We start from the raw sequence: 13246 nt of genomic DNA on the forward strand, positions 1-13246 counted from the left end.
TCAAGTCCAGACTGAAATATCACAATAACTATTAGTTGGATTGCCATGGAATTTGGTACAATAACTTGGTCATTTGCAAATGTTTGCAAACTTCTGACATGGTAAACTAAGACAGTGACCATGGTGAACAGTATATCTATTATACCTGTGCTAGCCTTATATTAAAGCCCATGCAGTGTTTAGTTTTGAACATGTGCTAGGCATTTTATTATCACTGCTTTTATCTTATATTATTGTTGGGTGTTTTATTCTGTTTTATATCTGTAATATTTCTAATTGTCTGATTTGCAGTACTGAAATGTTTAATCTCGGCGGAGCATGTAAAACATTTTGTTTTGTTGTAGAAATGAATTATTATTATATTATTATTGTTAACATTGGTCACTGTGTGTTAGTGTGTGGATATTAGCATTTAACAGTACATCTCAGAGTCTCTAGCATGGCTGTAAACTCTTGTCCTTGTCCACTTTATCAGGTAATAATGAATCCTAATCATCATTTCTGATATTTGGAAAATTCAATTATGTTTTATTATCTTATGTAAGTCTGGACAGCCACAATAAATAACCAAAGGTTAGTGGAGGTAATCATTAAGCATGCCAAGCCTGCGGACGTTTTGATGACATGTTTCATTTATTGCAGATTGTCTCAGGGACACTTAATCCACTGCTGCACTCACACAGGCAGCAGTAGGTCAGATAACATCAGACAAAGACTAAGACTAAAACTGAGTAATACACCATGAAATATACATTTCTAAGTTCAGCCATACTTGTGCTCCTCTCCTCAGGTAAGGAATACATCAGAAGTGATGATCAAATCATCATTGGAACTGTAAGTTCTGAAACTTAACTATGTTTATATTTTGGCAGGTCTTTGCCATGGAGCTGGTATAATCACCACTGACCTCCTTCGTGGGGCAGCTGGAGAGAGTGTGACTTTCACAACATCTGTAAAACCAACAGCTGAACCATTTCTGGCACTGATTTGGAGCGTCAATGGTACCACCAATGTAATAACTTCAACCAGTGTGGACATAGTGGGACAAGGCTATGAGAACAGGATCACTCTGGATAAAACTACTGGATCTCTGGTACTGAGAAATCTGACAGAAAAAGACAGTGGGGAGTATGAATTAATCATCATCCCAAATGGAGCAGGGCAGATTCCGGGAACTGCTAAGCTGGAGGTTCAGAGTAAGTATGATTTATGAATCTGACACCTATTTTAATGCTAAGAATGAACTCAAAATTATTCTTGTGTATAGCCATCAATGTATTTGGAATTAGAAATCTGAAAATCACCTATCATTTTTTAAATGTCTCTTTTAAGACTATACACTGAATTTTATTACATTATCACATAGCTTATGTATGGTGTCATTCAGTCTCTTAACGTCTTTTTTTGTGCACAGCCAAAGTGTCAAGACCCACCATGGCCTGCCCCACAGAGAACTTAATAGAAGGTAGAACCTCTGTGAACCTAACCTGCAATGCTGATGGCTTTGTGTCTACCAGAGTGTGGCTAAAAGACGGCAGACCTCTGGTTTCTGGAGGTAGATTCAGCTTTCACGATGGCAACAGAGTGTTATCTATCAACCCTGTGGACAGGACAGACACTGGAGTGTTTCTTTGTAATGTCAGCAATGCTTTCAGTTTTGAATCGGCCAAATGCAGACTTATGGTGAATTGTAAGTACTTGTGTAATTGTACCATAATATACCACAGCATGTTTTTTGTAACTCATATACATTTTGAGCTCCGTCTTACAATTGTTCAATAAGGCTTTTTTCTTGCATCTCATCATCATTATCTCCTTAACAATCTCCTTCTTCTTCCTCATCTGTTCAGATGGACCTGACAGACCAACCATTGTTCAGAGACCAATAGGAGCAGAACTTGAAGACCGTGTCACTCTTCACTGCTCTGCTGACTCGCTACCAAAAGCAACTTTCTTCTGGACATTCAGAAACATTAAGATGTATGGGCCTCTGTACTATATCCATGAGATGGAAGATTGGCACCTGGGGAAATACACGTGCACCGCCCGTAATGCTATTACTGGTTTGGAGGCCTCTGATGTCCACATACTACGTGGTATTTGAGCTCTCTTTCTATCTTTCATATGTCTTTTATCTGTTTGTACTGATGTGGGTAAACAGAGAAGACAAAGTAATGTTTTTTTCTTCTGATCCAGACTCCTCTACTGCCATCAGTGGTTCTATGTCCATGATGGTTTGCACTGTCCTGACCTTGGTGGGACTCATGTCTTTCTAAAGACTGCATTTTTTCATCAGTCATTTAGAGCTATGAAAACTGTGTATTTTAGGCTCTCTCTCTTTATTTAACATTGCTGCTGTGTCTCAAAATTTATGTTCACATAAAATGAATGATGAGTGACAAAAAACGCCTTTGCATCTGCTTTAGTCCCTACAGTATTTTCATCATCTTCTTCAGTAATATACAGCTGTAACGTTCATTACTGTGTTTAAATATGTTTAATGACATCAAGTATACTTAATTTCTTTTTTCAATAAAGAGAGCAAGTACAATTAGTCTCCACAGCAGCTGTGGTCTCATGACTGTTGACTGGTCTCATGACAGATTCAACTTTAATAAATTAATCTTGACACTACTTGACCTCTTCGGTGTTGTATAACTGACCTGACACACTTTGTTCTTGTGTCATTGAACCTTGACAGGTATGATAAAGTGCTTAATGTTCTCTGACAGATTGATAATGTCTTATCATACTGTCACTATAATAAACTTTCATTAAAACTCTGTAAGACATTCTGTAGTTTGTTAATGCATTTTTTGGATTCCACAAGGGGGCGCCCATATCTTGCCATAAAGCATCAACCTGGTGAAGTCTACTTTCATCTGTAAGCAGACTTTGCAGCAATCTGTTACTGCACTTTGTAATGTCACGCTCAGTTGAATACCTTAATAACAGAACTGTATTAGTCAGTAAACAGGTGAGACACCTAAAACAGGCTATATTAAGCATTTTTATGATTACAATATATTGTAATCATAAAAATGCAGGAATACAGGAATTGGTAGAAACCAAAGGCAGAGCTGCAGGAGAGTGAATGTATATATAATTAAACTCCAAATGAAAAATAGATGAAAATTAAATGAAAAAAAATCTCAGAATCATTTCTCACAAGTAGCTCACAAGTAGCTCTAACTGCAGTAACAGATTTACTCTACTATGAGGTTGAAAGACTATAAAATAAATTTAAGAACTTAAGTGGTTTGGCTCTAAGAGATCAGACCTTCAGCATGCCACAGTTTTCTGCAAGTTTGCAAGAAGATGGTCACAGCTAAAGGTGGCAACACAACTCATTTGTTTCACCACCTGGAGCAAAACCACAAACATGAGTATGACAAAGCTCAGACGTCGCATGAGGAATTCAGAAAATGAGAAAACTTAAAAAGTCATCAGAGGCAGCAACACAACAATACCGTTATTGCTTTCATTTCTGTTAATCACTGCCATTCTTCTGCTCCCTTTAGGTCGTTAAAAGCTCCCAAAAACTGTCTAAATCTTATGTATTTTTCTGTAGCATTACAATGACTAAATATGCAACAATCAAAGGTGAAGTTCAGGATAAAAAAATCCTTAGGTATTATTTATTAGTTTTACTATCAAGACCTGAGCTACTCTGTTATCAGGTCTGTGTGGGTGTAGTGTAGATAGATTAGATTGGATACATGTGCAAACGGCCTGACAACTGTCATTAGATTCAGAAAAAAATGTTGCTGAATCCTAACAGCTGCATGGAAATATGTCCTACAGCTTTCCAAATAAACATGACTTTAACATGAAACATTTCAAACACTCGAACATATTCACACATTGAGTCTGACTGACTGAACACAGATTGTAGCAGGCAGGAACTGCCATTACTCCAACTACGGGACCAAAATCCAGTTAAACTTGTTAACTAACCCTAACCCTTCCTTTCATAACAATGCTCTGAGATGTCACAGTCTTTTTACATTAGAATACGTTTTATCACCCGGGGCTTATTACCCAACAAAATTACGACCATTTCCTCTCAGCCTCCATTATAATTTCAGCTCATAGTGGGTCCAGGAACATAACATGATGCTAATGTTTATTGTTGGTGTGACACACGCATATTGTAATCTCTCACAGGTGTTGTAATTGCTTCTCTTACCTTATGGAGAGCTGAACGTTTGTCCGAACCAGCCTCAGTCACCTCTTGCAGATACACTGTTAGCTATCATCCGCAGATACGTCCATTTCTCCAAGTCTGGAATCAACATGTCCCTTAGCAGCAGAAGTTTTCCTTCTCAATCGGCTGTGGAGAGCAATAACCGCGAGAACGCCAATAGTTTTTGTTGTCTCTTAAGAAGGTCCTGCTGCCTTTCTGCCCGTTTGGTTAGCTCCTTGTTTGCTTACTCCGGTTCGGATAAATACCATAAACCAGTCACAGTGGCTTTTACTCATAATAGTCCATGGAATAAGCCGCCATTGCATTTAGTTTTGTCCTCGGAAGTATTCTTTAGTTTGAATTTAAGCGCACGCAACTGCACCTAGAGCTGGCCGTACACCTGCAAACAAATCTGGCACGTGGAAATGAATATCCAGGTTCCGGGGTTAGCAAGTGGCCCGGATGTTGCATGTAGCATAATGGTCGTGTTTAGCGGCTACAGTTTTAAAGAGTTTTTTTTTTTTCTTTCTTTTGTTTTGTTTCAAGACTGAAAAATAAAGTCACAATGTCACTTACATAATGTCTCTCCTCAACAGAGGTGACGAAAAGTCACCTCACCTCTGTTGTGTCAAAGTTATCACTACTCATAGATCCGCAATAGACACATTTATAGCAAATAGGTTAAAATTTAAGTTTAAAATTTAAGTCTATTGGGAATATTCAGCCATGATAGATTTGAATAAACATAGCTGTTGTTGAAGATATTTGTTGTACTATACATGACACTATACATGGTACTGTATATATGTAAAATACAATAAATTCTGTAATTCTATATGAATTCTAAATGAAGTCTAAATGAAAGACATACTGCAGTTTTCCCTGTAATTTATGTGAGATACATGTAGGTATTACATTAGACATAATGTCAAAATATGTGTCATGCACGCACACATATTAGCCTATTTGCTACCCTTTTCTAAGTCAGTAATGAGGTGTTTTAGGGGATCAACAACAATTTCCACCATCTGATTTTATGAGGGTTTTGCTGTTGATTGATGAGTGTACCTGAATTTTGTTAATTGGTTTGATTTATAATAACAAATCACAAGGTAATAATGACACCCACCCAGCTCATTATCTGCAAGGCTCTTATTCATTGGTTTTTATTGCTGTCATGAATATCAGTGTCCTGAGCAAAGCACCACAAAGAAAGTAAAGGTTGTACCAGGTGCTCCATGGTCCCTCCCCCCAGATACACTTATTTACTGTACCAAGATCTGAGAAAACACTTTATACGTGCCTGGAGGCTGCAGTCAATATGGAAACATCTGTGGTACTGCTGATCATCCTGGGAGCCATCTCAGGTGAGCTTTTACCATTTCTGCATAGAGAAATAAATATCTCAAATAACACTTTCACACACAATTCTTGTCAGGTCATGATTATTCAGGTTATTCATAAACATTATTCAACCAATGTTTACTTTCTTTTTCCACAAATTATATTTATTTCATTTGCAGCATTGGATTCAGCTACTGTGATTTTAAATGCTTTAGCCATCATTTTTTTTATATAATTTGATAATGTTCTTCCTTGCAGGAGAGCAGAGTTCACATGTCTTTGTTATGTAATATGACATCTGAAATACACAGATAAGCTTTTAGAGACCTAAGACCAAGTCTTGCTTTTAGTGAAATGACTGCTTGTGCCAGCAGTGTTTTAATGTATAAACATTTTTTGATACTCTTTGTAACGGTGAAGAAGTTGCACATGTCCAAGTTGCACATTCTTGCATAGATAGTTTTTAAGACTGGATTTGATTTAATGCTTGTGTCTAGTATTTCAAATATTCTAAAAATTGTGATGCACTTTGTATTTGTCAACTAAGTTTCAGTCAAATTTATTCCAAACTTGCTGCACCTGTCTCCTCCAGGTGTGAGCCATGGAGCTGGTGTGCTACCAGACAGTCTGACTGCAGTTGTTGGAGGGACGGTGATATTCACCACAACAATGGTTCCACCAGAAACACCGTTCCTGATTGTCACCTGGGGTTTTTCAGATATCCATGGCAACAGTTTTAATCTAATAACCTCAAGTACTGTAAACATAACTGGACCAGGATATACAGATAGGATCACCCTTTTCACATCTACTGGATCTCTGGAACTCAGAAATCTGGTTATCAGTGACAACGGAGAATACACAGTGACCATTATAACAAATGATGGAAAACCACAAAGAGGAACCTGCAGACTGGTATTACATGGTATGTTGACACATCTCTGTTTCACTGAAGAAGCTATTGAAAACTTGTTGCTGCCCTCATACAGCAATTCTGTGGCCTTTGTCAAATCACTGGAGTAACTGAATCTTGGTAGGGCATCTCAATATATATACTCTACAATTATGATTCTGAATGTAATTTTCTCATCCTGTAAATGTGTAAAATAATAAGCATATTTTGATATCATCATTGAATATAACCATTGTTTTTAGGGATTTTCCTGCTACAGAAACAGGGTAGAAAAGTCAAAGAAACTGATTTGTGCAATCTTTTTTCCCCCATTTATGACTCCCCCCAAACATTGTTGTCATATTTTCAACCCACAGTGCCAGTATCCAACATAATAGTTACTGCCAGCAGTACAGACTTGGTTGAGTCCACCACCTCTGTTCGCCTGTCCTGCTCCTCCTCTGGATCCTCCCTCTCTTTCCTCTGGCTGAACGGCAGCTCTGAGGTTACAGCCAGTGACAGAGTTCAGCTCACTGATGGAGGCTCCACCCTCACCATAGTCAATGTGACTCGCTATGACCAGGGACCATTCAGGTGTCATGTGTTCAGTCCTGTCAATAATGGCACCAGTGACCCAGTGAAACTCTCCATCAGCTGTGAGTTACAAACTTATATTGTCAGTTGCGTACCCTCAAATCCTAGAGTTATCCATTTTCACATTAATATAAATCAATGTGTAAGTTCAAATGGTAGCAGCTTTGTCTAAGCATTTTTCCTTTTTTCTTACATTTTCATTGGTGACTCTCTGGTTTTGTCTTTACACTTCTGCTACACACTGTAGATGGCCCAGAAAACACAGCTTTAACACTATCTCCATCACAAGAATATCATGGGGAAGGGTCAAACGTCATCCTGTCCTGCTCAGCTGTCTCCAGACCTGCTGCAAATTTTCAGTGGTTTCTGAATGGAGTCAAGCTTCCTGATAGAAGACCAGAGCTCAGACTGATGAACATTCAGATGAGTCAGAGTGGGAACTACAGCTGTCAGGCCTTTAACAACAAAACTATGAGAATTCAAACATCTCAGCCCTTACCTCTGTCTGTGCTAAGTAAGTTTAAAATAAGGTTGTGTAGAATTTAACTCTGCTTGTCTATTTCATTACGACAGTGTGCAACAACTACTTTTATGCAGCCTATGTCTTATGAACAAGAATCTAATTTTGAGTCTTTATACCAAGTCACAACTGTCCTTAGTGAATCTTTAAGATTAGGAATGTTTTCATTATTTAAAAAATACAGTGATAATCAATATTTTTTTCTCCCACAGTGCCAGTATCCAATACAAAGGTAAATGCCAGTACCACAGAAATGCTGGAGTCCACCAGCTCTGTCAGTCTGTCCTGCTCCTCCGCTGGATCCTCCCTCTCTTTCCTCTGGCTGAACGGCAGCTCTGAGGTTACAGCCAGTGACAGAATTCAGCTCACTGATAGAAACACAACTCTCACTATATACAACGTGACCCGCCATGACCAGGGACCATTCAGGTGTCGTGTTTTCAATCCTGTCAGTGATGTCACCAGTGAACCAGTAAACCTCATCATCATCTGTGAGTTACAAATCGACGTGTTTATCATGTTGATTCAAATCCCAGGCTGTTAAAATCTCCAGCTACATATGTCTGAGTAACGTTTTGCTATTGTCCTGGATCTTTTGTTTTTACTGATTCTGAAGAAGTGTGACTGCATTGACTGATATAATGCAGATATAAGTCTTGACACTGAGACTTAGAGCTACATGTCATATATACCATTTGCCTCAAGCCACTAGTATTAATTATCCGTAAGGATGTTTTGGTTCTTCTTCCTCTCTTTTACTGATGGCCATACCTTTTTATATTTCTTACTACAGTTGGCCCAGAAGATATTAATCTGATAGTGTCTCCATTACAAGAGTACTACGACGAAGGGTCAGACATCAGCCTGATGTGCTCAGTTCTCTCCAGTCCTGCTGCCTGGTTTCAGTGGTTTCTGAATGGAGACAAGCTTCCTCATACAGGACCAGAGCTCAGACTGATGAACATTCAGATGAGTCAGAGTGGGAACTACAGCTGCCAGGCCTTTAACAACATAACTATGAGAAATCAAACATCTCAGCCTGCAGGTTTAACTGTTCTGAAAAGTAAGTTGGAGTGAATGATTTGTGGTTGCTAAAGGCAAATATAAGAAACACCCTGCACTTACAGTCTTTTTTCAGTTGATGACTCCTAACATAGTTTTTTCTACCCATAGCACATGTGTCCAATGTGGTGATAACCCCCAACACTACAGACTTGTCAGAGTTCAACAGCTCTGTCAGCCTGTCCTGCTCCTCCTCTGGATCTTTCCCCTCTTTCCTCTGGCTGAACGGCAGCTCTGAGGTTACAGCCAGTGACAGAGTTCAGCTCACTGATGGAGGCTCCACTCTTATTATAATTAATGTGAACCGCTATGACCAGGGACCATTCAGGTGCCATGTGTTCAACAATTTCAGCAGTTACACCAGTGATCCAGTGAAGCTCTCCATCAACTGTGAGTAAAAACCCTACCATACATGCTTTGTCTTTTGTTATAGCATCTTCACTCAGATGCCATGTAGATCTTTAAACCTGCAGCTTGAATCATAATTATTACCACCATCGTGAATCTAAATACCTCTTTATTGTGCTCCTTGCAGTTTCACTGTTGCAGTGTTTGACTGGTACTGAGTAAATGATAGCAGTATTTAGTTTAATGATGCAGCTCTGCATTTGACGACGTACTTAACAGTAATATCCCTTTCACACTGAGCCAAGCTGAACACAATATACGGCTTTCCTCAAGTTACCACTCTTCTTTTATTGGTGACCATACTGTTTTATGCCTTTTCCCAAGTCGGCCCAGAAAATACTAATTTGAAGCGGCTTCCATCACAACAATACTATGAAGAAGGATCAAATTTAAACATGATCTGCTCAGCTGTCTCCAGGCCTGTTGCTCTGTATTACTGGTTTCTGAATGGAGACAAGCTTCCTGATACAGGACAAGAACTCAGACTGATGAACCTTCAGGAGAGTCAGAGTGGAAACTACAGCTGTCAGGCCTTCAACAACAAAACTCTGAGATATGAAACATCTCAGCCTACAGCTGTGTCTGTACTTGGTAAGTTAAAGTTCAATAAGTTAAACAGAAAAGAAATATTTTGCTCCCTAAATACAAAGAAATCATATCTCATTGAATATTCTTTTGTCACTGTAAATAGATGATATTAATAGTTTTGCATAGTTTAATAAACTTACAAAATGAACATTGTTGTGTTTTCCCTCCACAGTACCAGTTTTCAATGTGGTGGTGACTTCAAACATCACAGAGATGTTGGAGTTCAGCAGCTCTGTCAGTCTGTCCTGCTCTGCCTCTGGATCCTCCCTCTCTTTCCTCTGGCTGAACAGCAGCTCTGAGGTTACAGCCAGTGACAGAGTTCAGCTCACTAATGGAGGCTCCAGTCTTACCATACACAACATGACCCGCTATGACCAGGGACCATTCAGATGCAACGTGTCGAATGGTGTCAGTCATGGAATCAGCCAGTCAGTGAATCTCATCATCCAGTGTGAGTTTATGGCAAAGGGAATTGTGCTACAAACCCCATCCTAAGTATAGAGCGCATGATCAAATTAAATCTCTGAAAACAAGTATGGATACATCAACATAACCAAAAACCTCTACAAAAATACAGCCAAACTAAAGTAATTTCATACAATCTGATTCTTTCATTGTGTTACAGATGGACCTGACAGCACCACCATTGTAGGACCCAAATCTGTACGTGTTGGAGATCTGACAATGCTCTACTGCTCCACTATGTCTGTTCCATCAGCAAAAATCACCTGGCTGTTTAAAGGAAAGCCAGCTAATGTCTATGAGGCTGTGTACGTCATACAGTCGAGCAGCAGCTCTGACAGTGGGATGTACTCCTGCACTGCTGAGAATACTGTCACAGGGCTGAGTCAGACAGCACAACATGAGTTAACTGTCAAAGGTATGTGACAAAAATAGACAAACTGGCACAAATAAATCAGTATCAAATTAAAAACACCAATGAGATATATGAGATATATTTTTGAATCTGCTTTGAAAGAGGTCTATTTTTTTCAGATCTCTCAGAATGTGACTGCCCAGCTGCTGGTACAAGAGCCATTATATTAACAGCTATATGCTGTGTCCTTATTGCATTAGCAAGTGGAATAATTATGCTCTGTCTGAAAAGGATGAAAAGGTAAGCACAAGACAGGCTAGGTTTGCCATTTCTCTGTGTAATGCAATGCAATATACATCATGAATTATGAATTAATTCATTTATATGTTATATATACCTGTGACAGATGTGGCAACAACAATTATCCAGCACATCGAAAAGGTGAGTGTTCATCTGAGAAGACTATTATCTGAATCATAAAAATGACCTAATGAAGCATAAGATTTAACAAACCTCTGTTTTGACCCCTTAGAAAAATTAAGTGTAAAGCAAAGGAGTTCAGATGTGTATAAGACCAAAGGATCATTAGGTGAGGACTTGTATTCTCTTCCTATGAAGGTGAGTTTGAGCTTTTATTTGTAGACATTATGCACTATATTAAAACATTCCTTGCTCTATTCATGTGAAAACATTTCCTCCTGCAGCAAAGTAAAGTGTGAAACTACACACAAGAGGATTTCCACATGTTCCTTGATCAGCAGTCTCAAAGGAAAACATCAGTGTTACTGTTTGTTTGTTTTTTCAATTTATTTATTCAACTCAACCATTTTCTGCCTCTTTTACATTACAATTCACTGTGCTGAGTTTGATGTTAGGTGAATTGTAATGACTATTCATGGTTTTGCAAGAATGATTTCAAAGTTAAAACTTGTGTATTGGTAATATATTACAAAAAAACTGTCAATACTGTAATTGATTTTCATTATTAATTTATTAATTCTCTATTCATTTATAGAGATCTTTAAAATGTAGAGATGGAAAATTTCTTTTATTAATAAACATCTTAAGACTTACCATCTGTTTGCCCAGTGTCTTTTTAATCACTGCTTTTGAAAGGGGGGGGGGGGGGGGGGGGGGGGGCTGGTTAAATATTCATCAGTACAAATGATAAGATGTTACTATCACTTGTGCCATAATCCAAGGTGAGGATTAGATGGACTCAGTTATCATGAAAACTAATACAGTGGCAAACATAAACAAGTTTAATCACCACAAATCCACAAAAACCTAAGACCGTCCATCACTCATCATCTTCTTACTATTTTCAGGTGAAGTAAACCACTGGGATTATATGTCAACCTCACCTCAGTGCAGCTTAGTTCATCTCAGGAACATGCCTCATATCTGCAGATTCAGCACTGCACTGCCCTCACTTGCTGTGTTTTCAACAATAATACTGACATCAGTCTATGACTTCACAAAAATTATGACAATATGAATCGATGATGGAGTTATTACAATTCATCCTGAGGGGAACATGGACCTCTGTACCAAATTTAATGGTAATTCAGCAAATAGCTGTTGAGACTTTTCACTAAAAACTCCCAAATGTCAACGTCATAGTGGTGTTAGTGGAAGTCAGGGAATCACCACAGTCACATGGGTGCATTGTCTTGGAACTAATTTATAACTGTCTGTTCCAAAGTTTGTGCCAGTCCATCATGTAGATATTGAGATATTTAATAAGTTAAAGATTTTACCTGCTGGGGGGTGCTACAAGAAAGTCACTAGGATTCATTTATTTCACATCAATCCATCAATTGTTGAGATATTTCATTCTGGACCAAAGTGATGACTCAAACAGACCAGCCATCTCTATAGACGTGCCACCAGAATGGCTAAAAATTGGGTTGTAGATTCATCTTATCTCAGTAGACAAATGCTGTATAATGATCAAACAGCTTGAAAGGCTCATGGATATAAATATGCATGTTCAGGATTTAGCTTGCGTTCATAGTTATTGTTGTTTACTAAGAATAATTACATACATCTGCCCTTAAGGTTTTGGCAAACTAGGTTAACCTCCCTCAGCTGTGGGCTGCTTGTTTTTTGTGTGCTGAGTTATTTTCCATTCAAGTCATTGAAGCCTAATCTTATCTATTCTTACCTAATACAAGGCAGGTGTTGAGATGTTGGATCATTGATGATTGATGAGCAGTGTGTTTCAGTGTAAGATTTTCTTGCCTAATTTGACATGATGTCTTTAATAGATGATGAAGCTTAGTCCACACCAACCTGCTTCCCCACATGTGCTATATGACCACTGACTGTGACAAGCAGAGTTTATGTTTTCTTATGATGCTAAAACAGGACCATAAAATCTTTATTTCATTGAAAGTCACTGTGAAGCTTATCTTTGTAATCTTATCTTTGAAGCTCATATAGCAGTCATAGGTGAGAACAGGTAGATATGCTACATTGATACAACAGTTTATATTTTTACCATTTTCTGTCTATTAGCACTGTTAATATAATTTTGTTTGTGGTTTAGTTTAAATATTTAAATGCAAATCATTGCCCCTTTTTTGCCCTCTTTTTTTAACCAGGACATTGCTTTTTTAACCAATGTTGATCATCAAAAATATAATATACTGAGTTAATCTGTCATGTCAGATTGGTTTGAGACAAATGTGGCAACAAAAATGAAGATAAGTGTTTGTATGTGTTCACGCTAAAGCCAGGTAAAGAAAATCAAATGACTAGTCTACTCAGTTATTGTGTTATAGCGCCACAGTCTTCCACTTATTAAAACTCCTTGATAGGCAACCAATTCTA

The 13246-nt window shown here is 38.3% G+C and overlaps 2 protein-coding genes across 2 annotated transcripts; both read left to right on the plus strand.

Annotated features, from left to right (window-relative positions):
- Window positions 1-628: 628 nt before the first annotated feature.
- On the plus strand, window positions 629-2786 carry LOC108880703 (carcinoembryonic antigen-related cell adhesion molecule 20). The gene is made up of 5 exons (XM_018672350.2): window positions 629-790; window positions 873-1196; window positions 1415-1690; window positions 1851-2096; window positions 2197-2786. The coding sequence occupies exons 1-5, from the start codon at window positions 742-744 to the stop codon at window positions 2274-2276; spliced, it is 975 nt and encodes a 324-aa protein (XP_018527866.1). The 5' UTR covers window positions 629-741; the 3' UTR covers window positions 2277-2786.
- A 2622-nt stretch (window positions 2787-5408) lies between these two features.
- LOC108880676 (carcinoembryonic antigen-related cell adhesion molecule 5) lies at window positions 5409-11479 on the plus strand. Its single transcript, XM_018672298.1, has 14 exons — window positions 5409-5553; window positions 6123-6455; window positions 6800-7078; window positions 7264-7530; window positions 7749-8027; window positions 8330-8599; window positions 8710-8988; window positions 9331-9597; window positions 9767-10045; window positions 10220-10474; window positions 10591-10711; window positions 10818-10852; window positions 10944-11029; window positions 11116-11479. Exons 1-14 carry the CDS (start codon window positions 5508-5510, stop codon window positions 11128-11130), a joined length of 2811 nt encoding a protein of 936 aa, XP_018527814.1. The 5' UTR covers window positions 5409-5507; the 3' UTR covers window positions 11131-11479.
- The last annotated feature ends 1767 nt before the right edge of the window (window positions 11480-13246 follow it).

Source organism: Lates calcarifer, linkage group LG15 (assembly GCF_001640805.2).
Source record: "Lates calcarifer isolate ASB-BC8 linkage group LG15, TLL_Latcal_v3, whole genome shotgun sequence".
NCBI lineage: Eukaryota > Metazoa > Chordata > Actinopteri > Centropomidae > Lates > Lates calcarifer.